The sequence below is a fragment of the Cucurbita moschata genome, unplaced genomic scaffold (genome assembly GCF_002738365.1).
Source record: "Cucurbita moschata cultivar Rifu unplaced genomic scaffold, Cmos_1.0 Cmo_Scf00006, whole genome shotgun sequence".
Classification (NCBI taxonomy): Eukaryota; Viridiplantae; Streptophyta; class Magnoliopsida; order Cucurbitales; family Cucurbitaceae; genus Cucurbita; species Cucurbita moschata.
The window spans coordinates 2,596,744-2,619,793 of NW_019268522.1; the positions used below are offsets into that span (position 1 = coordinate 2,596,744).

At 38.9% G+C, this 23,050-nt stretch overlaps 3 protein-coding genes across 6 annotated transcripts in view; 2 read left to right on the plus strand and 1 right to left on the minus strand.

Annotated features, from left to right (window-relative positions):
• Window positions 1–1,304: 1,304 nt before the first annotated feature.
• LOC111444164 (INO80 complex subunit C) lies at window positions 1,305–8,507 on the minus strand. 3 transcript variants are annotated; one of them, XM_023082149.1, is made up of 5 exons: window positions 8,435–8,507; window positions 8,111–8,321; window positions 3,430–3,497; window positions 3,167–3,294; window positions 1,305–1,655 (listed from the first exon to the last, which is right to left on the minus strand). In XM_023082149.1, the coding sequence occupies exons 2-5, from the start codon at window positions 8,283–8,285 to the stop codon at window positions 1,652–1,654; spliced, it is 375 nt and encodes a 124-aa protein (XP_022937917.1). In that variant the 5' UTR covers window positions 8,286–8,321; window positions 8,435–8,507; the 3' UTR covers window positions 1,305–1,651. The 3 variants fall into 3 exon arrangements, with proteins under 3 accessions (XP_022937917.1, XP_022937916.1, XP_022937918.1); XM_023082148.1 differs by having other exon boundaries at window positions 8,111–8,462; XM_023082150.1 differs by lacking the exon at window positions 1,305–1,655 and having other exon boundaries at window positions 3,163–3,294; window positions 8,111–8,463.
• A 1,111-nt stretch (window positions 8,508–9,618) lies between these two features.
• On the plus strand, window positions 9,619–17,708 carry LOC111444163 (GPN-loop GTPase 1-like). Its single transcript, XM_023082147.1, has 7 exons — window positions 9,619–9,760; window positions 10,631–10,720; window positions 11,599–11,734; window positions 13,922–14,148; window positions 15,240–15,530; window positions 16,853–17,058; window positions 17,144–17,708. Exons 2-7 carry the CDS (start codon window positions 10,637–10,639, stop codon window positions 17,418–17,420), a joined length of 1,221 nt encoding a protein of 406 aa, XP_022937915.1. The 5' UTR covers window positions 9,619–9,760; window positions 10,631–10,636; the 3' UTR covers window positions 17,421–17,708.
• A 1,747-nt stretch (window positions 17,709–19,455) lies between these two features.
• LOC111444063 (protein CHROMATIN REMODELING 20) overlaps window positions 19,456–23,050 on the plus strand; it is a 28,690-nt gene continuing 25,095 nt past the window's right edge. The window contains exons 1-4 of one of the 2 annotated variants that reach the window (XM_023081989.1): window positions 19,456–19,875; window positions 20,056–20,118; window positions 21,547–21,642; window positions 21,719–21,811. In XM_023081989.1, the coding sequence (XP_022937757.1) occupies window positions 19,756–19,875; window positions 20,056–20,118; window positions 21,547–21,642; window positions 21,719–21,811 (372 nt within the window). In that variant the 5' untranslated portion in view covers window positions 19,456–19,755. Of the gene's footprint in view, window positions 19,876–20,055; window positions 20,119–21,541; window positions 21,643–21,718; window positions 21,812–23,050 lie in introns of those variants that run through there. The other variant, XM_023081990.1, reaches the window with a different exon arrangement.

Consider the following 23,050-nt stretch of genomic DNA (forward strand, 5'->3'; position numbering starts at 1 on the left):
TTAAATTGTGTGATTAGTTTAGTGTTTTTTTTTTTTTTTTTAAAGTCAAACTTTTAAGTATATTTTTTTAAAAAAAGAAAGTGGCTTTATTTGCTACCTAACATTGGAAAATAAAAATAAAAATAAAAATAAAAAAAACTTTAGTGATCCAAAATCACTTTGTGACAAGCACACTCAAAGTAGGTTTAATTTATACCATATTCCTCAACTTTTGTATTTATCCTATTTTAATCTCAATTTTGTTTTTTAAAATTATGTTTTTTTTTTTAATACTGTACTCAACAAAATAAGAAAATTGGTTAAATTTTTCAAAAAATTAAATAGTTAATATTTCTCTCGTAATATTTAATTTGTTTATTTAATAACTAGATGCGTAAATAAGCATTTAGAACGGTTGGATGGAAGTCCCACGTCGGTTAATTTAGGGAATGTTTATGGGTTTATAATTAAAATAACTAGATGCGTAAATAAGCATTTAGAACGGTTGGATGGAAGTCCCACATCGATTAATTTAGGGAATGTTTATGGGTTTATAATTAAAATTAGAACGGTTGGATGGAAGTCCCACATCGATTAATTTAGGGAATGTTTATGGGTTTATAATTAAAATAACTAGATGTGGATGGAAGTCCCACATCGATTAATTTAGGGAATGTTTATGGGTTTATAATTAAAATAACTAGATGCGTAAATAAGCATTTAGAACGGTTGGATGGAAGTCCCACATCGATTAATTTAGGGAATGTTTATGGGTTTATAATTAAAATAACTAGATGTGTAAATAAGCATTTAGAACGGTTGGATGGAAGTCCCACATCGATTAATTTAGGGAACGTTTATGGGTTTATAATTAAAAAATATTCTCTCCATTAATGGCACGAGACTTTTTGTGGGAGCCCAAAGCAAAGTTATGAATTTATGCTCAGAACAATATTATACCATTATTGTGGAGAGTAGTTCATAAACTTTTTAATTGATTAGAAATGTTTGGTTAATATTTAAGAATTTTGCTTTGATTCGTCAGCCTCACGATTTTAAAATATGTTTGGAAAGGATTCCAAACATTTATAAAAAAATGTTTCGTTCTCCTCTCCGACCGATGTAAAATCAAAGTTTACAAACTCATAAATTAGAAGTAAGAATGTAATCTCAGTCTGTTGAGACGGCTAGATGACATAAACCAACACGTGCAATTATTTTCTTTTTTAAAACAAGGTATCAAATCTCCTTTCTAAACCATAATAGTTTCTTTTGTCGAATCATGTCGTTTGTTCGTCGAAGCGTGAATGATCAAACAATATTTGTACAATAAACGTGACATCATTATTTAGTTACTGATACGGACGGTACATAGAAGTCATAGAAATCATTCAAGATTCGAGGTATAGAACCGAGTTTTAGGCCTTAAATTTTCTTCAACTGCAATCCCATTAGGGGATGTTTTCAGCTTGGAGAGTTTTAACCAAATGAATCAACTTTGGCTAATAGTTCCAAAGGCAAACATAAAATGCATTCCAAGACCATTTAATACACAAAATGATTGAATCAATACACAAATGATGCATTTTAAGTATTCACACTGCATTTTCTGCCACGAGATGGAGGTCTCGTTCGACGCCGAGCTAATCGGCAATAGAAAAGTAGTATCTCTTCATCTGTAAGAGTTAGATGCATCAGATTGAAGAACTCAGCCAAATATAGAACTTGTGAGATAAAACTCCAAGAAGCAGTTAAGCAGGAAGTTATTCTAATGAAAACTCAGAATTTCAGAACCATTCATAGCACTAAATAATTTGATGCTTTTTAGGGCTCGACGTGATATGATTTCTACTTATGAAACAAACTAAAGAAACAGCTTAGCTTAGATTATTGGTTGAATATCAAACACATCAACTATAGAACTGCGTGGGGTTTTGAGACCAATATTCATATCGATTCCTTAGAGTTACTTTTCCAAATAACTTGCACTAGTTGAATAGTGTAATGGTCCGAGTCCACCGCTAGCAAATATTGTCTTCTCCAGGCTTTCCTTTCGGGCTTCCCCTCAAGGTTTTTAAAACACATTTGCTAGGGAGAGATTTTCACACCCTTATAAAGAATGTTTCGTTCTCCTCCCCAACCGATGTGGGATCTCAAAATTCACCTCCCTTCGGGGCTCAGCGTCCTCGCTGGCACTCGTTCCCTTTTCCAATCGATGTGGGACCCCACAATCCACCCCCTTTGGGACCCAACGTCCTTGCTAGCACACCGCCTCGTGTCCACCCGCCTTCAGAGCTCAGCCTCCTCGCTAACACATTGTCTGATGTCTATCTCTGATACTATTTGTAACGGCACAAGCCCACCGCTAGCAAATATTGTCCTCTTTGGGCTTTCCTTTTCGAGCAAGGTTTTTAAAACGCATTTGCTAGGGAGAGGTTTCCACACCCTTATAAAGAATATTTCGTTCTCCTTCCCAACCAATGTGAGATCTCACAACCCACCCCCTTCCGGGGCCCAGCATCCTCGCTGGCACTCGTTCCATTCTCCAGTCAGATGTGGGACCCCCCATCCACCCCCCATCAGAGCACAGTGTCCTTGCTGGCACACCGTCTCATGTCCACCCCCCCTTTGGGGCTCAGCCTCCTCGCTTGCACATTGCCTGATGTCTGGCTCTGATACCATTTGTAACGGCTCAAGCCCACGACTAGCAAATATTGTCCTCTTTGGGCTTTCCCTTTCGAGCTTCCCTTCAAAGTTTTTTAAAACGTGTCTGATAGGGAGAGGCTTCCAAACCCTTATAAAAAATGTTTCATTTTCATCCCCAACCAACGTGGGATCTCACATATAGTGTCTACCTCGTGACTTCACCATTGAATTCTTAATACCTCAAATCTTTAGCTAGACCTGATGAAAAAAATGGAATCTGCCTCTTTGGGATCCGCATAGATGAAAGAAGATGGCAGTCAATAAGTGATTGTTTTTTCAGCTTAAATCTAGGAATCCCTTATATACACAAACGGCAACTTTCAAGTAATTTAGGAAAAGATTACTCAAAACTGAATGAAATTTAATGTGTTCAACTAGCTACCAGGGCATGTGGCATCATCTAAATTTCATGTTCAAAGACGTTGTCAATGGTAATGATCAAAGATGAAGTGATCTTATAGAAAGAAACTTCAGAAATTACCTTAAAACAACAGCTGCATTTCTCATGGCCAAATACCTCTGAACATACTCATTAGGAAGTGATCTTATGACCTTGAAGATATCAGCATTTGCATATCGAAGAGTAGTCCTGGGATCATAGTATGGTGCCTGAATAATAACAACGTCACTTCCTGAAGTGATTTCAAAAAGGGTTTTTTTTTTTTTTTTAAGAAAACAAAGAAATTAATTGTTGTTCGAGTTTAGAAAGCAATGTTGAGTCATAAACAAACAAAAGTCACATACCTCATATCCTGTTATATCACAAATTTTCTTGCATGGATGCATCGACGGAGGTGACTCGATATTAACATCTGAAAAACGAATGAAAGGAACAATTAATACTCAAGAAGTATCGAACTCAAAACTTTCAATAAGGGGTATAAAAGTATAAAATTCCAAGACTACTTAGTTTTTTAATGTGTTATTGCCAATGAAAACATCAATACTCGTGAAGAGACCCAAACACAGCTCATTTATTGCTCTCTCTTACTGGGTTGGCGCCTCCGGGAGGAAACTAGCTCCATCACACTAGTTCAACACACGGAAAAAAGCTCATGAAAGCAGAACTTATTTCGTTGGCAGAAAAGGAAGAGCAATCTTGGAGACAAAAATGTAAAAAACGATGGTTAGAGGAAGGTGACATAAACTCCAAATTTTTCCATTGTATCATGGCTACAAAGAAACGAAAGAGTACCATCATGGAAATTTTATCCACACAAGGCAGAAGTTGTTTAGTAAACGAAGAAGAAATTGTATCAAAATTTGTGTCCTTTTATACGTCCTTATACACAAAGGACAATGCCCTCTGCAAATTTCCACATGATCTTGACTGGAATCCTATTGATCAACAGCAAGCTGCCTCCCTCGAGGTATGTATATGTATATGTAGCCATTAACACAGTACATGTATGTATATGTAGCCATAAATGTCATGAGCATGAAGCAAGACAGTTTATGGTTTTACAAAATGTTTAGGTATGAGAGTAGCTAGCCTTCCTGAATTTGGAAGGATTATTCAAGTATGGTGCTCTATTGCACCGTTGGGCGCACAGACGTAACATAGTTAGTTCCTAAAAATTTGGTGTACACACACATTTCTATCCGAGTAGGAGATCAAATGGCTCAAAGAAAATGGGAGGAAAGAATGGAGACCATGGAGAAGAAAATGCAAGAAATGAATGAGGAATTGCAAAGACGCCTACAAATAAAAAAAGTGATGGAACACCTCGCAGAAAACGTGTTGAGGTGACGGTACTAACCCACATAGCACGACAGCCAGTAAACTAAAGCTATAATACTCTCAAAATAACCCATAATAAAACAGAAATCAATGGCGTACTTAGGGTAGGAGAAACAGTTGGTAGAAGAGGAGAAGCACACAAAAGGGAGAGTACATGAACCACGGGAGACCTCGAGAATACAGAAAGGAGAGAATCGCAGTGAAGAAAAAAATAATGAGCATCTAGATTGGAGTAATTTCGATAAAGTAGAGATGCCAATTATTTTTGTGAGATCCCACGTTAGTTGGGGAGGAGAATGAAGCATTCTTTATAAGGTGTGGAAACCTCTCCCTAGCAAACGCGTTTTAAAAACCTTGAGGGAAAGCCCAAAGAAGACAACATCTGCTGGTGGTCGGCTTGTGCGGTTACAATTTTAGATGAGAATCCCAACAGATGGCTATCTCAAAACCCATCAATTTTTTAATTCGAAGAAGCTAACTGTGGTGGATAGCGATACTTCATAGCAAAGCTCTACCTCGGTAAACAATCCATGATCAACTCTATCCCCTTTATGTAACTGAGAATCCTCTTTGCGAAGCTGTGAGATATGAAAATGCATAGAATTCCCGAGAAATTCTTCAATTTCTTTCGGAGCCACTACGAAGAAGTTCCAGGAGTTACAAAGGAAACCTCGAGGTTCAATCCACTTTGGTATTTTATTGAACAAAAGTGGTGATATTGTTCCTACATTGATCAAGAATTTTGATTTTTGGGAAGTATCATGATCATCCAATGAGAAGGGTTTGAATTTCTTCGTTTTTGTGTCTCTCTAAAATTGCAGTCATGGGCGATGTCTCTAGTACAAGTCCAGGATGGCCCAGCTACGCTAAGGAACGGTGGTTTCGTAATTGGCTGGAGAGTGTTCATTATGTTTCCAACTCTCCCTTCAGGGGAGCGTGTGTGGGCGATTCTTGGCCATCAAGAAGAAACGATGTTGTCAAAGAGCACGACAACTTGTCAAGGGAGATGCTTAAAGGAGCTTTCATTAATAATTGGACCAGGTAAGTTTACCAAAAACAGCTTTCACAACCACAAAAGCCACTATGCATTTCTTGTGATGCCCTTCAATTTGTCCCGTTGTTCGCTTCCCAAGCATTAATGAACCACAAAGATCTTGTTCTTACCTTTTTATCCAAAAATATGAATGAATATACAGGAACATGGATTGAAAAAACAGCCAAACAAAGGAAGCACCATAAGCTAAAAAATGAACTTCAATTCAAAAGAATAAAGCTAAACCGACCATTACAGAACGACCATAGTCACCGAGATCAATATGGAGGCGTTAAACTTAATAATCTCCCATAACTCCCCCACAGATCTCTCGCCTCTCAGAAAATTCTATGGTTCCTCCCCATCCAAATCCTCCAAATAATGGGAGGGAAGAAACAAGTCTTCCATAGAATGTTGCCTTTCCCACTAATAGGAGGAAACAACAATCCCTATTCCAAACCGAAGACACTTCAAAGGCTTCCAAAAAAGGTCCAAATCGACTTAGTAGTCAGCTCAAGCCCTCCGCTAATAGATATTGTCCTCTTTGGACTTTCCTTTTCGGGCTTTCCCTCAAGGTTTTTAAAACATGTCTGATAGGGAGAGGTTTTCACACCTTTTTAAAAGATGTTTTGTTCTCCTTCCCAACCGATGTGAGATCTCACAATCAACCCTCATTTGGGGCCCAGCGTCCTTGCTGGCACTCGTTCCCTTCTCTAATCGATGTGGGACCCCCTAATCCACCCCCCTTCGACGACCAGCGTCCTTGCTGGCACACCGTCTCATGTCCACCCCCTTTCGGGACTCAGCTTCCTCACTAGCATACCGCCTCATGTCCGACCCCCTTCGGGGCTTAACCTCCTCGCTGACACATCGCCCGGTGTCTGGCTCTAATACCATTTGTAACGGTCCAAGCCCATTGCTAGCATATATTGTCCTCTTTAGGCTCTCTTTCGGGCTTCCTCTCAAATATTTAAAATGTGTCTACTAGGGAGAGGTTTCCACACCCTTATAAAGAATGTTTTGTTCTCCTTCCCAACCGATGTGGGATCTCACAATCCACCCCCCTTTGGGACCCAGCGTCCTCGCTGACACTCATTCCCTTCTCCAATCGATGTGGGACCCCCCAATCCACCCCCTTTGGGACTTAGCTTCCTCGCTAGCACACCGCCTTGTATCCACCCCCTTTGAGGCTCAGTCTCCTCGCTGGCACATCGCCCGGTATCTGACTTTGATACCATTTGTAACAGCCCAAGCCCACCGCTAGCAAATATTATCCTTTTTGGGCTTTTCCTTTCGGACTTCCCCTCAAAGTTTTTAAAACGCATATGCTAGGGAGAGGTTTTCACACCCTTATAAACGATGTTTCATTCTCCTCCCCAACCGATGTAGGATTTCACAAGCAACATTTCCAAAAAGACACTTCAAAAGCCTCCATAAAAGGTCCAAGTCGACTGAGCAGTCTAGCAACCTTTGGAGATAAAAGATGACGAAAGCTTCAAATTCACTTCAAACTTCTAAGAATTGGTAGAACTTTGATATTGCTCGTCTTAGATGACCTTGTTTTTCTCCTCTCAACTCTCTACCAATTCTAACGTCCATATGAGTTTATAATCAACCAATATTACCATTCTAAATTGAAAGCTTTAAAGAACATAAACTAAATTTAAAAAACACTCCAACATCAAGAACTAATTCATACATCTAACCTATTAAATAATTATCAAACAAAAACATCTCAGTCCACGCATCAAAGCAACAACAAAAATGTAACAGCCCAAACCCACAACTAGCAAATATTGTTCTCTTTATGCTTTCCCCTTCGGGGTTTCCCTCAAGGTTTTTAAAAAGCGTATGCTAGGAAGAGGTTTCCACACCGTTATAAAGGGTGTTTCGTTCTCCTCCCCAACCGATGTGGGATTTCACAATCCACCCCCTTCGAGGTCCAGCGTCCTCACTAACACTCGTTCCCTTCTCCAATCGATGTAGAACCCCCAATCCACCCCCTTTGGGACCCAGCGTCTTTACTGGCACACCGCCTCGTGTCCACCCCTTCGGGGCTTAGTCTCCTCGTTGGCACATCGCCTGATGACTCGAGCCCACCGCTAGCAGATATTGTCCTCTTTGGGCTTTCCCTTTCGGGCTTCCCCTCAAGGTTTTTAAAACGAGTCTGCTAGGGAGAGGTTTCCACACCCTTATAAAGAGTGTTACGTTCTCCTCCCCAACCGATGTGGGATCTTACAATCCACCTCCTTCGGGGTCCAGCGTCCTCGCTGACACTAGTTCCCCTCTCCAATCGATGTAGAACCCCCAATCCACCCCCCTTTGGGGCCCAACGTCCCTGTTGGCACACCACCTCGTGTCCACCCCTTTGGGGCTTAGCCTCCTCGTTGCCACATCGCCCGACGGCTCAAGCCCACCCCTAGCAAACATTGTCCTCTTTGAGCTTTCCCTTTCAGGCTTCCCCTCAAGGTTTCCACAATGCATCTCCTAGTGAGTGGTTTCTAGTGAGTGGTTTCCACACTCTTATAAAGTGTTTCGTTCTCCTCTCCAACCGTTGTGGGATCTCACAACAAATCAATTTACAGACGAACACCTTCTCAAGAAAAAGATGTAATCAAATAAAATGATTGAAACTGAAAGAGAAATCTTACAGTTGGGTTCATCAGATGAGTAGTTGTGATAATTCTCGGCTTGAAGAATCTGCTTCAGATGCTTCCAGTGCCTGCCTCTGGATTGGCCTTTCGGATACTTCTCGTACATTTGAATTCGCTTGAAATTCAGGTGAGTCGGCAACACTAACTCTGCTTCTATCACCTCCGGCTCCATCGTCAACTTCTATTAACGCCTTCTGGTTTCTGAAATCTTTTACGACATTCAAAGGTTATGAAGAAATTTCAAAGAAAACAAAGCTCTATAGAAGCATAAACCCTACGCATTGCTCGACTCCATTAGCGGCCGGCTGAAAAATCTCCTACCTCTTATAATCAAGACGACCGTGAGAAAATTGAGACGAACAATCTCCGATTTATTTAATTTCAGGAATTTAACTCTCAATTTTATTTTATTTTATTTTATTTCATGAGTTATTATAACTAATTTATTGTTATTTTTTTAATTAAATTAATAAAAATACCCTTTTAATTTTTTTTCAAAATATAGTTTTTAACAAAAATAAATAAATAAAACTAATTCAGACTGTGGACATAACACTTGTATGGCCCTGATATTCTCTTGCGACATGGTCACATTATTTATTCATCGATTCTAAAAGTAAAATTATCATTAGGAAAAATTTTCGAGAAATCACCCCGTATCATTCGAATGTGGTATCAGTTCATTTATGTACTCCTCCTCATACGTAACAAAAAGCATGTAAGAGTCCCATCAAACATACATTTGAGATAAGGGTTGTTCGGAATCACAACTCTCCACAATGATATGATATTGTTCACTTTGAGTGAGCATAAGTTCTCATGGCTTTGCTAATAATCTTCCACAATCCTCCGATCGAACAAAGTACACTATAAGCCTCCCCTGAGGCTTATGAAACTCTCAAATAGCCTTCCCTTAATCGAGGCTCGACTCCTTTCTATGGAGCCCTCGAACAAGGTACACCATTTGTTCGACATTTTTAGTCACTTTTGACTACACCTTCGAGGCTCACAATTCTTTGTTCGATATTTGAGGATTCTATTGACATGGTTAAATTTAGGAGGAATCACGACTCTCTACAATGATATGATATTGTTCACTTTGAACATAAGCTCTCATGGTTTTGCTTTGAGCTTCTCAAAGAGACCTCGTACCAATGGAGATAGTATTCCTCAATTATAAACTCATGATATTCCACTAAATTAACCAATGTGGGACTCACTCCCAATAATCCTCAACATGGGTATCGTCTAATTCAACATAGAAGTACGTTGTTGTGCGTCTCACGCTCGTTAGGGAGGCCAGGTCGACCTGAGTTGGCATCGACGTGGCGTGACACGGAAGTGTTTATGTCCATTTGGGCCATTTTTGAAGAAATTGAGAAAATAAGTGTCGTTTATGTAGAAATTCGTAGCCTTTGGGTCCGTTCTAGCAATTTCCAAAGAATTTGCTTATCTAACGTTCCACATAGTCAAAATAACTCAGCGACTTTGACTCTGCCTAATAGAATAATAAATAAAAGAAGGAAACCCTTGCCCGCTCATTTTCTTCCCTCCGGCTACTCCTTCCATTCCCTTTCAGCAGCTCAGCGCCGCCGCAGCAGCCTTCCTCCGAACGTTTTGGCACTTATTTTCTACTCTCTGTTACTGGTACTTTCCCATTTTCATCCATGCCTTCTTTTTTTGATCGCTTGAAAACTCAAACGAGGACAAGAAATGAGTTGTTTTCGCTTATTTTTGAGTAACAATTGCTGAATAGCAACGGAAAAGTGATCATTCCTGGGAAGAATTGGGACTTCTCGAACTTCCGCGTGCTACCCTCTGCCTTTTGATTTCTTGCATGTGTCTGTCAATTTAGGGAATTGGGTTTTGTCTAATAAGAAGGGAGGAAATTGTTTTGATCGACTGATGAACTTCCTCTGCAGATTAGAGTTGGTTTGATGAGTTTATGAATTAAATTCATGGTCGTCTAGATGTATGCTGGCGTTTTAAGGGCTGTTCGTTAGGTTATGGAGCCAGTTATAGTGTAGTTTCTAAGATAGAATCTTATCTGTTCTCATATTTAGTTTCTTAGATAGAATCTCTTCTCGTATGTAGTTCTTAAAATGGATTATCTTATGCATACGGAAGTCATCGATATATAAACTCCTAGTCATTGTGAAGTTTTCCATCTCGGTGTCTCTACTTATATTTCTCCTTGCATCTTTTTTGTTTGTTCTTTATTTAGATTGAGTGTGTGAGTTGTGCAATCCTTGCACTTTTCTCTCTAAAATGGATTATCTTACGTGTAACTATTGATTTCATCAAATGTATAAACCCCTAGCCGCCGCAAAGTTTTCCATCTCGGTGTCTCTACTTATATTTCTCCTTGCATCATTTTTCTTTTGTTCTTCATTTAGATTGAGTGTGAGTGTGTGAGTTGTGCAATCCTCGCACTGTTCTCGACCAACTAGGAGGAGGAAGGAATAACAAGTTTGAGGCTTATTTCCTTGATTCATTAACTTTTGTTTGTTGTTTCAGCTGAAAATGGAGGTCGATTCTGATGTTACCAAACCACACGATGATGCTGGGTGCAAGCCAATGGAATCTGATGATTTAAATGCATATCAAGTACCTCTAGTTTCCTTAGTTATATTTTTTTTTTCTTGTTTCTCTTGTGAATGTGTAAATCCTTTCTGTTTACTCTGTTAGGTTCAAGATATTAAGTAAACGTTGTGTTTTACTTTCTTTATTCTATGTATGTGTTTGGATCATTTTTGAACCATGTTCCAATAATTTGTTGAGTGGTTGTCTTGATTTGTGTGTTTTTTTTTAATATTTAGGAGAAGGGTGAAGAAAAAAAGGAAAGTGTGGATTTGTTTAAGAACTAAATATTGAGTTATAATCTTATTTTGTCTTGTTTCTTCAAAAATATGTACAATAAGAAAGTTGGAGGCTAGTTATGAGTTAAGAAGTATCGATACAGATACAAGACACGGATATGACATGACACGGACATTGTGACACGTACTTTTTAAAAATCAAGACACAAACACGACAAAGATACATTTATTAAAATGTCGATCATTTTTATACAAGAAGGAAATTCAAAGTCCGTAAGCTTATGCATCTAAATGCTTAAGAATATGAATTTGATATATTTTTCTCTCAATGTTATTTATGTCTATTAAGTATATTTAATGGTCGATATGTGCCTTACAAATGTTATACCTATAATCGACTTAGTACTACTTAGTGTTAATGAGTGTCTTATACGTGTCCCACAAATGTCAAAGTGTCCAATTGTTTGACCCTTGTTGGACATGGACATGCTAGCCGAACTAAAGTAGCCGTGCATTTTAGGTTATAAGATTTTGAAAACGACGTTGGGTTTTACTTTCTATGTGTGTTTGTGTGATTCGGTCCATTTCAACTGTCTTGTTCCAATAATTTGTTAAGAACTCAAGAGCTTTTCTTGATTTGTAGTCTTTTTGGTATTTGATATTAAGGATAAGGGTAAAGCTAAAGAGGAGCTTGCTGATTCAATTAAGAACTTAAATATTGAAGAATCATCTAGGCATGCAGGGTCTTCAGCCACGAACTTCAGGCGAAAACCAGTTATTATCATTGTCATAGGAATGGCAGGTAATTTTCAATGAAAATTCTTGTCACTGTTGGCGTTTTGATGCATTTTAAATATTTGAACTTATTTATGGTTTTTAGACCCCATGGTTTCTGATTTTTGTCACTTCCCAAAAGTAAAATTAATAAATCCCCTATTTCATGAGGGATGGACACGCTTCTGCTAGCTAGTTTTTCGAGTTTACCTACCCATGTTCCTTCATTTTTTTCGAATCTCATATGGTGTGGCCAAGACCATTTAGGTGTTGAACTTTTTCTAGGACCAAATCGAGGAGGTTCTACCTGGTGAGGTGGGGTTTTGTCACCGTTTCCAAGGAGCTTAGAAGCTCGGGCATAGGAAATATGAGAGAGTAAATATTTCGTCCTTTCTGAATGGATCGGGAGGTTCCGTTAGGACTAGAGGCTCTTTAGTATAAGGATCGTGTTAATATAAAAGCAGTCAAATCTCTTGGAAACTTCTTAGGCTATCTAAGGCCCTGGTTTCGATATCATGTTAGGTTTTTATCTTCTTTTCCACGCTTCTAAGTTTTTTTCAATATCTTCTGTACGGTTGAGGCTAGAACGAAACAGAAAAAGGATACAAGATAGATAATAGAGTTTTAGTGAGTTATACATCTTTGTCTTTGGAATTGATTGTCTTTGTTCTTCATAGGCTTGTTTATTTCTTCTTGTTCTTGTATCATTTTCAATTGTAAAGAGGAACAACTTAGTGGCGCACGTGGAAGTTAAGTTTTGTGCATCAGTAACGGATGGGTAGATTTGAGATAATTTGGGTTCATGGTTTCTTGTGTTTTAAATAAACATCTCCTTGAACAAATACTTTTAAAGGGTATCTTGACAAGTTGGTAATTCAGACATCATAAAAGATCTGCAATATCGGTTCATTGCTGGTTTAAAGTTTATATGAAGTTCTCGGTTTGAATAAGACGGTTTTACAAGTGGTGTTTCCTAAGCTTGTGATTTGTTTGTTGTCCCAACTATTGAGTTTGCTGGGTTACAAGACGTTGCTGGTTGTTTTAATGATTTATTTGATATTTGGAGCGGAAGAGTTTTACCTATTGCAGAGTCCTTGAGATGATCATGAGTTTGGTATTGCTGTTTTGGATTGTTTTGCTAGATATATAGCAGGATCTTTAGATCTAATTGTGGGGGAAGACGGCTCGTTTACTCGCTTTTGGATCTTTTAGTTGGTTTCCTGTTTGTTTCATGTATTTAGTTTTTGTTGGTCGTTTTTCCATGTAAGCTCTTGCTACTCATTTTTTTATTTTTCATTTCATCAATGAAAAATTATGCTTCCTTTCGAAAAAAGAATCTCCGGGACATTGTGTAATAGCCCAAGCCCACCGCTAGTAGATATCATCTTCTTTGGGTTTTCCTTTTCGGGCTTCCCTTCAAGTTTTTTAAAATGCGTCTGCTAGAGAGAGGTTTCTTCACCTTTATAAATAATGCTTCGTTCTCCTCCCCAACCGATGTGGGATCTCATAATCCACCCCCCTTTAGGGCCAAGCATCCTCGCTAGCACTCGTTCCTTTCTCCAATCGATGTGGGACCCCCCAACCCACTCTCCTTCGTGGCTCAGCCTCCTCGTTGGCACATCACCCGGTGTCCGGCTCTGATACCATTTGTAACAGCCCAAGCCAACAGCTAGTAGATTTCTCCTCTTTGGGCTTTCTCTTTTGGGCTTCTTCTTAAGGTTTTTAAAACGCGTCTGCTAGGAAGAGGTTGTCACACCTTTATAAATATTTTTTTCTCTTCCCCAACCGATGTGGGATCTCATACGTTGAGGCTTAGTTTGTCTTGTGATTCAGAAACGAGTTTTTAGATGGATTGTTGTTTTGGAACCCCATTTTCAAAAATAAGTTTACCAAGTAACCCAAGAATTCTTATGAATGTCCTGGCATTTGGTCATTTATCAAAGCTAGTCTTCTGATGATTTGGATTGGAAAGGAATAGGAGGATCTTCAACAGGTGAATACAAGCTGTTTTGTCTTGTGGGGTACTGCGTTTGGTCTCGATTTTTTGTAATTATGATTTCTTGGTGCCAATTGGCAGATTTTTTTCGTGTTCTTTCTTGGCTTTTACAGGCTTCTGCTAGCCGTGTTCGTTTTATTTTCCTAAATGAACGCTCGTTTTCTTAAAGAAACGTTATATAGTTGTGAAAATTTAGTTTTTTTTTTGTTTTTTTTCCAGGAAGTGGGAAGACGACCTTTCTTCATCGTCTGGTGTGTCACACACAGGCATCAAATATCAGGGGTTATGTAATGAACCTTGATCCAGCAGTCATGACACTACCTTATGGTGCAAATATCGATATAAGAGATACCGTGCGTTACAAGGAAGTGATGAAGCAATTTAATCTTGGGCCCAATGGAGGAATTTTGACGTCACTTAACTTGTTTGCTACAAAATTTGATGAGGTGAAATTTCATATGGGTCTCTTTCTATTATGATCTTTTTTCCATCACAACAATCAACATGGTAGGCATAGCCAGTTTCCCCTCCCCTCCTATGATCTGTTCGGTGGTTATTGTGTGTTCAGGATGTTAATTGTTTGTAACAATCTAAGCGTACCACTAGCAGATACTGTCCTCTTTGGGCTTTCCCTTTCGGGCTTACCCTCAAGGTTTTTAAAACGCGTCTGTTAAGGAGAGGTTTCCATACTTTTATAAAGAATGCTTCGTTCTCCTCCCCATCCGATGTGAGATCTCACAATCCACCCCCGTTCGGGACCCAGCGTCCTCGCTGTCTCTCGTTCCTCTCTCCAATCGATGTGGGATCTCAGAATCCACCCCCCTTTGGAGCCCAGCATTTTCGCTGGCACTCGTTCCTCTCTCCAATCGATGTAGGATCTCACAATCTACCCCCTTTAGGGCCCAACGTTCTCGCTGGCACTCATTCCTCTCTCTAACCGATGTGGGATCTCACGATCCACCCCCCTTCATGGCCCAGCGTCCTCGTTGGCACACCGCCCGATGTCCACCCTCCTTCATGACCCAACGTCCTCGCTGCCACACCGCCTGGTGTCCACCCCCCTTCGGGGCTCACCATCCTCGCTGGCACACCGCCTGATGTCTGACTTTGATACCATTTGTAACAGCCCAAGCTCACCGTTAATAGATATTGTTCTTTTTGGGTTTTTTCTTTCGGGCTTCCCCTTAAAGTTTTTAAAACGTGTCTGCTAGGGAGGTTTCCACACCCTTATAAAGAATGTTTCGTTCTCCTCTCCAACCGAAGCGGGGTCTCATATTTTTTTCATTATTTGTTTTCTGAACAGTAAAAGAAAGATTTAATGCTTTGTTAAGTTCATGAATTGTTCTAACAGATGAAACAAGTTCATGGATTAAAGCTTGCTTCTGTTTTTATGCTATATTTTCCGCATATCATGTGCATCCTTATACGATCTTACTTAAACTGGATCTGTACCATGGGTTGTGTTACTGCCCTAAAGTTCATATCATATGCATTGAGTTGAGATTGATGACATATTTCCAATGTTGTGTGATCTCAGGTAATTGGAGTGATTGAAAAGCGAGCAGATCAGCTTGATTATGTTCTTGTTGATACTCCTGGTCAGATTGAGATATTCACATGGTCTGCATCTGGAGCCATCATTACTGAGGCTTTTGCTTCAACGTTTCCCACTGTAATTGCTTACGTTGTTGACACGCCTCGTTCATCTAGTCCCGTGACCTTCATGAGCAACATGCTTTATGCCTGTTCTATCCTCTACAAGACAAGGTTACCAGTTGTGTTGGTTTTCAATAAAACCGATGTGGCAAAACATGAGTTTGCTTTGGAGGTAATTTGTTGGAGTAATTATAACCTTTCTTAATGATTATTTGTAAGAATAGAACGGATCACCTAATCGTTGACCCTCGTGTTATAGACCTACCCTTCAAGTTCGGAGTTTAAGTCGTTATAAACATAATAAGTTAAACGTCTCATTGTCTATGTTTATTAAGGTTGGTTTAGGAGAGGCGAAGTCTCTCAAAACTATTGTGGTTAGTCGGGTGAGCCATGTACGTGATACGAGGATTCAGCCTTTGACATTGTGGTTATTAAGGTTGCTTTCAGGGTGAGCAACGTCTCCCATAAGTCTTAGTGGTGTGGAGTTAGCTAGATCCCACGTTGGTTTGAGTGGGCCACGAAGCATTCCTTATAAGGGTGTGGAAACCTCTTCCTAGCAAACACGTTTTAAAACCATGATGATGGTTGGAGAGGGGAACAAAGTATTTCTTATAAGGGTGTGGAAACCTCTCCCTAGCATACGCGTTTTAAAATTGTGAGGTTGACGACGATACGTAACGGGTCAAAGTGTACAATATTTGCTAGTAGTGGGCTTGAGCTATTATGAATGAAATCAGATCTTGGCACCAAATGGTGTACCAACAAGGACGTTGGGCCCCAAGGGGAGGTGGATTGTGAGATCCCATATTGGTTGGAGGGGGGAACGAAGCATTCTTTATAAGGGTGTGGAAACCTCTTCCTAGGAAACGTGTTTTAAAACCGTGAGAATGATGGCGATACATAACGGGCCAAAGCAGACAATATCTGCTAGTGGTGGGGCTTAAAAGCTGTTAGGAATGGTATCAGAGCTAGACACCAAACGGTGTACCAGCGAGGACGTTGGGCCACGGGGAGGTGGATTGTGAGATCCCATATTGGTTGGAGGGGGAACGAAGCATTCTTTATAAGGGTGTGGAAACCTCTTCCTAGCAAACGTGTTTTAAAACCGTGAAAATGACGACGATACGTAACGGGCCAAAGCAGATATCTGCTAGCGGTGGGGCTTAAAAGCTGTTAGGAATGGTATCAAAGCTAGACACCAAACGGTGTACCAGCGAGGATGTTGGGCCCCAAGGGGAAGTGGATTGTGAGATCCCACGTTGGTTGGATAGGGGAACGAAGCGTTCCTTACAAAGGTGTGGAAACCTTTTTCTAGCAGACGCGTTTTAAAACCATGAGGCTGACAACAATACATAACGGGCCAAAACAAACAATATCTACTAGGGATGGGCTTGAGCTATTACAGCTTTGTGCTCGTATTTCTCTTTTTAGATTATCATTATATTACAAAGCTCTAGAAATTTTAGACTGTTAAAGAAGGAATTATGCTTGCAGTGGATGGAAGACTTTGAAGCATTTCAAGCTGCAGTCAGTTCGGATAGTTCTTACACCTCCACATTAAGTCAAAGTCTTTCCCTTGTGCTGGATGAGTTCTACAAGAACCTGAAATCTGTTGGAGTCTCTGCAGTTTCCGGTTCCGGAGTGGATTCTTTCTTTAAAGCAATAGAGTCTAGCGCTGAGGAGTACATGGAAAACTACAAGTAATGATAACTCGACATCGGCCGTGCCGGTTCGAAACTTGCTTCAGTTCGATATTTACGCTACTTTTGGCTTTTTTATTTTCAGGGCAGAACTCGACAAGAGAATTGCCGAGAAGCAGCGATTAGAGGAAGAGCGTAAACGGGAAAACATGGAGAAGTTGAGGAAAGATATGGAGAGCTCCCGGGGACAAACCGTGGTTTTGAGCACCGGTTTGAAGGACGAGAAGACTAAAACTAAGATGGTCGAGAACGAAGATGAAGAGATTGTCGATGAAGATGACGATGATTACGATAGATTTACCGAAGAGGAGGATGTCATTGACGAGGATGACGATGAAGAGGTTGCTCGTTTCTCCTTTTAGTAGTGAAACGGACATGATTGCTAATGGGAGAAGTTATAATGAAAATTGTGTATAGGTTTTACCGAGAAACGAGTTACCGGGTCAACCCGAACACGAGATTCTGGCATTGTTTTTGACATTTGGACAAGGTTTCTTTCTTAGATGCTCTTGTGATACTTGATTTTGATGATGATCCATGCCATCTTGTAGGTTTATTGGTTTGGAAGCTTGCTTTGTATGGTAGTAATGTTGTACATTTGGATGGATTATGATGCTATATATAAAATCAAATGATGAGAATTGATTCTCCCTCTTGCTCTTGTGGTGACTTCTTGTCAATAGAAGGGGTACTGACTCGCTTGGGGTTGCCCGTTACTTACTCGCTCGAGGTTGCCTGTTACTTACTCGCTCGGGGTTGCTCGTCACTTACCCGCTCGGGGTTGCTCGTCACTTACTCGCTCTCTTTTTCAGCAAATTTGATATATTTTATCTTATTTTCAAGATTTGGTGAGTAGTATATTTTCTGTTTTATGAGTTAGTTGGTAGCTTTTATCCTATTTAAATGTTGTGAACATTAATGAATATCGGACTTTCAGTCCTAACTCTGTTTCTCATTCTTAACACCTACAAATCAATCACTGATCCAATTTAAGTACCTCCACATGGATTACTCTAGTGCAGCATGAAGCCGCTAACATTGAGTTGGCTCCTATGTTGTTAGTTGTGTCCTACTTGGTCCCCTGACACGGTGAAGGTTCTGTAGCGCGTCATAAGTATCGGGCTAAGGGGCGGTTGAGCTTTCAAGTGAAACGCCCTACTTTGTCCCCTGACACAGTGGAGGTTCCGTAGCACGTCATGAGCATCGAGCTAAGGGGCGGTTGAGCTACTCAAGTGAAACGCCCTACTTGGTCCCCTAACACGGTAGAGGTTCCATAGCGCATCATGAGCATCAGGCTAAGGGGCAGTTGTGCTACTCAAGTGAAATGCCCCTACTTGGTCCCCTGACACGGTGGAGGTTCCGTAGCACGTCATGAGCATCGGGCTAAGGGGCGATTGAGCTACTCAAGTGAAACGCCTTCTCTTACTACCTTACTGCAACGTAAGGACAAGGGAGAAAATTGTGAAGGTATATATATATATATATATATATTTCCCCAAAAAATTATCTTAATTATAAAACCTAGTCTTAATTATGTTCCTTTAGTTACCCATTCTAAATCTAGGGTTAGAATCATTATCTCGTTAAATTAGAACTTTAGTTCTAAGGATGCGAAGCACTTATATATTTGATTCCTAAATTTTCACGTTCATTTATTTAGTTTTTGACGTTTATTTATCTGACGTAATCTTACAGTCAAAATAACCGTTCTGACAACAATTCATATCGACGTCCCATTCGTCCAACTTTTACGTTACTTTTCTAAGCAATCAAAATGGAACTCAAAACTTTACGTTAAAGTATAAAATTCAACCACTAACATTTAATATCGTTAAAACATTTGGAGAAATCAAGGAAGATCAATAAACTGATAAATTATAGAAGAAGACAAGAGCGTATCTAGCAATAGTAACCGTTATTATTTTTAAAATTTAAACATTAATCTTACTTTTAAAATTATAAATATTTTTGAAACACAGCGTTAACGTTAAGACTAATATTAATTTTTTAATTAAAAATATTAACAAAACTAAGTTTAAAAAAATATTTTAATTGACATATATACTCTTAATCTCTAAAACGTTTTAAATTTCTCAATTTTGGTATCTTTGTTATTAAATATAAAAAAAACACCTAAAATAGATAATTATTTATTTATTTTTAAGAATTAAAAAATACCCTTCGTTAATATCACTCTAAAAAATACTCGTAAATTTTAAAAAAGTTTTAGAGATAATTTACGAGCTCCGTTAATAGATGGTTTTTATCTATATATTGACGGTAATTTTTTTTTTAATAAAAAAAATTATTAATGTTAATTTTAAAAATATTTAAAGATATTATTGAAATATATAAAAATATTTATATTATTATTTAAAAAATAATTTAGCCATCCGAGCGTCGACCCGAAAACCTCTGGATGGTCTACGACGTTTGAACTCCCAACCACGATGGTCTGAATATCAAGTCTTTGAAGTGTCGAGAGCAGAAGGGGCTTGATTTCAACCGAAGTTGCTTCGAATTCCACTCTCAAACTGAGCAACTGAGATTGAATCAACAAAGGGGATAGTTCGCTCTGCAATCCGTTTCCAGGAGTTTGGAAGCATCATTTTTGCAATCAACTACTGCCGTCAAGCTTGGTTTTATAGGTCACCTTCTTTGAACTTATGAATTTTTTGGTTTTGATTTGATTTTGAGATGACGGAAAAGCACGAAGACGTTGAAGATGTAGGCAGTGTGTCTACCGATTCTTTTATCGATGACTCTGAAGATGATGGGCCATCTACATCTGGGCAGGACGAGCAATTGCATCTCGAGGCAAGCGACATTTAAATTTTCATTTGTGTTTGGGAAGTTTCGAGTTCACTTGTTGCTATGTATCTTGCTAGTCAGTTGATACTTAGGTATTAATATCTGTTTCAATTCTACTGACTTCTATGATCTTAAGTATGGTAAGTTCGTTGTTTGTGTTTGTTTTTGTTTTTGTTCATTGAGCAGGAACCTTTGACAGAGCAAGAGATAGAGGATTTGATGGCTGAGTTCTTGGAAGTTGAGAGTAAGGTGACATATTATTCTCTTAGCTTCAAGGACTTTCTTCTTAATGTTTTGTGATCGTAGTATTGGTATTTAGCTTCTATTCTGATAGACTCCTTACTAACAAACTTACATTACAACCATGGTGAAAGTACTCTAGATTGTGTCACATACCATTGTATTTCTCTCAATGTGTAGTTGAGATTTTCTGCAGAAGTGGAGTTCAAGGAGTTAGACATCAGTGTCCAAAAGTATTGCCGAGGTTTTGAATTTCGGAGATGTTGATAGAAATATCGATGTTTGAGGGCTATTTTTTGAAAAAGAATGGAAACTTTAACAAATTTTAAACTAAGCCATATAACATTATTTTTAACACATATATCCATGAATATGAGATCGTATCATTCAATACAAAAAGAAAGAAATTAGGAAAGAAGATTCCATGAAAAAAATGGGAGGGGGTTATAAAATATAAAAGTAGAGAGATGGAAAGAAGTGAGATTGTGATAGCAAGAGATAGAGACCAATTGAGAGAGTACGTGGATTCCAAAATAGTTTGTTATGATAGAGAGATGTTGGAACTCGTCGAAGGCTTTTTCCAAGTCAAGTTGACAACTACGCCTTTTTGTTTGTTTGTTTGTTTCTATTCATTTATATGTTCCTTTGTCATGAGGGATGCATCAAGGATCTACAATCCCTCTACAAAAGCTATTTGCTGCCTAGTAGTCGTGAAAGGGAGGACTTTTGTAAGACGCTTTGATAGCACCCTTGCTATGATTTTGTATAGTACGGTTGCAAGACTTATGAGCTGAAAGTCGGTGATAGAGCAGACATCCATTTTCTTTGAGATCAAACAGTTGTATGTTTCATTTAGGTTACCATTGATAATTCCATTGTGAAAAAAAGCTCGAAACACTCATAATCTCGGCTCTCAAAATGTTCCAACATATTTTTAAAAGTTCTGAGGTAATACCATCCGATCATGGGGTTTTGTCGGAGTCTAGGAACTGTGTCGCCTTGCCTACCTCTTCTTTGGTGAAAGCGAACTTGAGGGAGGTCGCTTGCTGTTGGTCAATTTGGCTCCAGTCAAGATCGTGGGGAAATTCAGTGACAATATCGACCTATGTATATAAGGATGTGTAAAAGGTCACAAATTATGATACAATTTGATCTCTGTTTAGTAAACTTCTTTTGAACTGGTGGACTTTTTCCTAACCGTAATTTTGTAGTTTATTAGCTTTAGAGTTTTTTGTTCTTGGCTCCTTTTATTCTAGATTTTAAAAAAAGTTGTACTTGCGTATTCCTTTATTCATTCTCAATGAAAGTTGGTTTCTTCGTATAAAAATAAAAATAAAAATGAAACCCATCGGTTTTGGCCTCTTTTGCATGAGCTTTCTTTTTAATATATATTTATCAGTTTTCTAGCAAGAAATATCTACCTTATGTTCATGTTAGGCCGCAGAGGCTCAAGAAGCACTTGAAAAGGAGTCTCTTTCCAAAGTGGAGAACGAAGTTCGAGAAGAATTGGCATTGACTCTTAATGGTGATGATGTTAGTTGTTGCCTTGTCTCGGTCTTTTTGAATTCTGTTGTATTTACCGTCAATAATGTGCTTTCTTGTCTTACAGCTTGAAACTGCGGTTGCAAATGAAATGAATATTTTGGTAGAAGAGTGGGAAGGTGTGCTTGATGAACTTGAGATTGAGAGTGCTCAGTTATTGGTATGGTTTTGTCTTTCCTGTTGAGCGTGTTTAACATCAAACTAATATTTTAATACCTAAATTTGTTAAATTGCAAACATGTTTGATCATAGTATCGGGAGAATTGGGAAGTTTTTCTGTAAATTTATTCTCTCTCTTGCTTTGCTTTCTGATTTTAGCCTTTTCTCCCTCGTGAGTTTTCTATCTCTTCTCTAGCATTAGACTCTTTTTTATCTCATCAATGGAAAGTTTCGTTTCTTGTTAAAAAAGCATAGAAACAAGGGCCAATTTGTCATTCCATTTACTTGAGATTGTTCGTTGTTGGTTTGGCTGCAATTAAAATGGAATTCATTCTTTCGTTCAGTTTATCAGTTGTTTGGTTGGGGATGGCCAAAAAAAAGTTACGGGAGGATCATTGGGTGGGTGATAAGCCATCATGCGTGTTATGTTTGCGTCTCTGTCATTGTTCAAATATGATGCTGCATTTGGTGGCCTTGGTGGTGCTTTCTCTAGTTCTTCCTCTTTTATTTCCTTAGAATTCTGGTGTTCGATGTCTGACTGTGGGGCGAATGATGTGGTGGGTCTCATTTCTCTTCTACATCTCTAGTTTGCGATACCTAGGAAAAGGGATAATAGAATATGGACCCCAATACTTTTAGGAGCTTTCTCGTGCCATTCCTTTTTCACGTCTTGTCCAACCCTTTTCCTTCTCCTGTTGTCTTGGTTTCTTCTGCATTGGACAGTTATAATTCCAAAAAAGGTTGAAGTTTTTGTGTGGTAAGTGTTTCAAGATGGTGTGAATACTTTCAATTGCATCAAGAGGTATTCTTCCTATGTGTTGCACTCAGAATGGTGCATTCTTTGTTGGAGGTATGAGGGGAGCCTTGACCATTTGTTGTGAGAGTATTCAAGGTTTGTGATGTGCACAATAGAGATGAAAAATTGATGGTGATGGAGGTGCTTTTAAATCCTCCTTCTAGGACGAAAGGAAAGTGTTGTGTCAAGCAAGTTTCTGTACAGTATGAGGTATTTGGAAACGATAGAATGTTTAGAGAGGTTAAAAGATTGGGTGAAGAGGTGAGTAAGTTTAATGCCTCCTTGTGAGTGTGCTCTCTAATCTTTTTCGTAATTATGATCTTAGTATTGTTCTCTTCGATTGGAGTCCTTTTATATAGGTAGGGTTATTTTATTTTATTATTATCATTTTTTTTTGTATTCCCTCCTGTTCTCCTACATAGAAAAAAAAAAAAAAAAAAAAAA

Excerpts from the sequence above, each read along its gene's own strand:
- LOC111444164 (XM_023082149.1), bottom strand. The coding sequence starts at position 8,285 with ATGGAGCCGGAGGTGATAGAAGCAGAGTTAGTGTTGCCGACTCACCTG. Across the intron at positions 3,498-8,110 it reads CTCATCTGATGAACCCAACT|ATGTTAATATCGAGTCACCT; the intron begins GTAAGATTTCTC and ends TTCGTTTTTCAG. Across the intron at positions 3,295-3,429 it reads GTGATATAACAGGATATGAG|GCACCATACTATGATCCCAG; the intron begins GTATGTGACTTT and ends GTTATTATTCAG.
- LOC111444163 (XM_023082147.1), top strand. The coding sequence starts at position 10,637 with ATGGAGGTCGATTCTGATGTTACCAAACCACACGATGATGCTGGGTGC. Across the intron at positions 15,531-16,852 it reads AACATGAGTTTGCTTTGGAG|TGGATGGAAGACTTTGAAGC; the intron begins GTAATTTGTTGG and ends TTATGCTTGCAG. Across the intron at positions 17,059-17,143 it reads GAGTACATGGAAAACTACAA|GGCAGAACTCGACAAGAGAA; the intron begins GTAATGATAACT and ends TTTTATTTTCAG.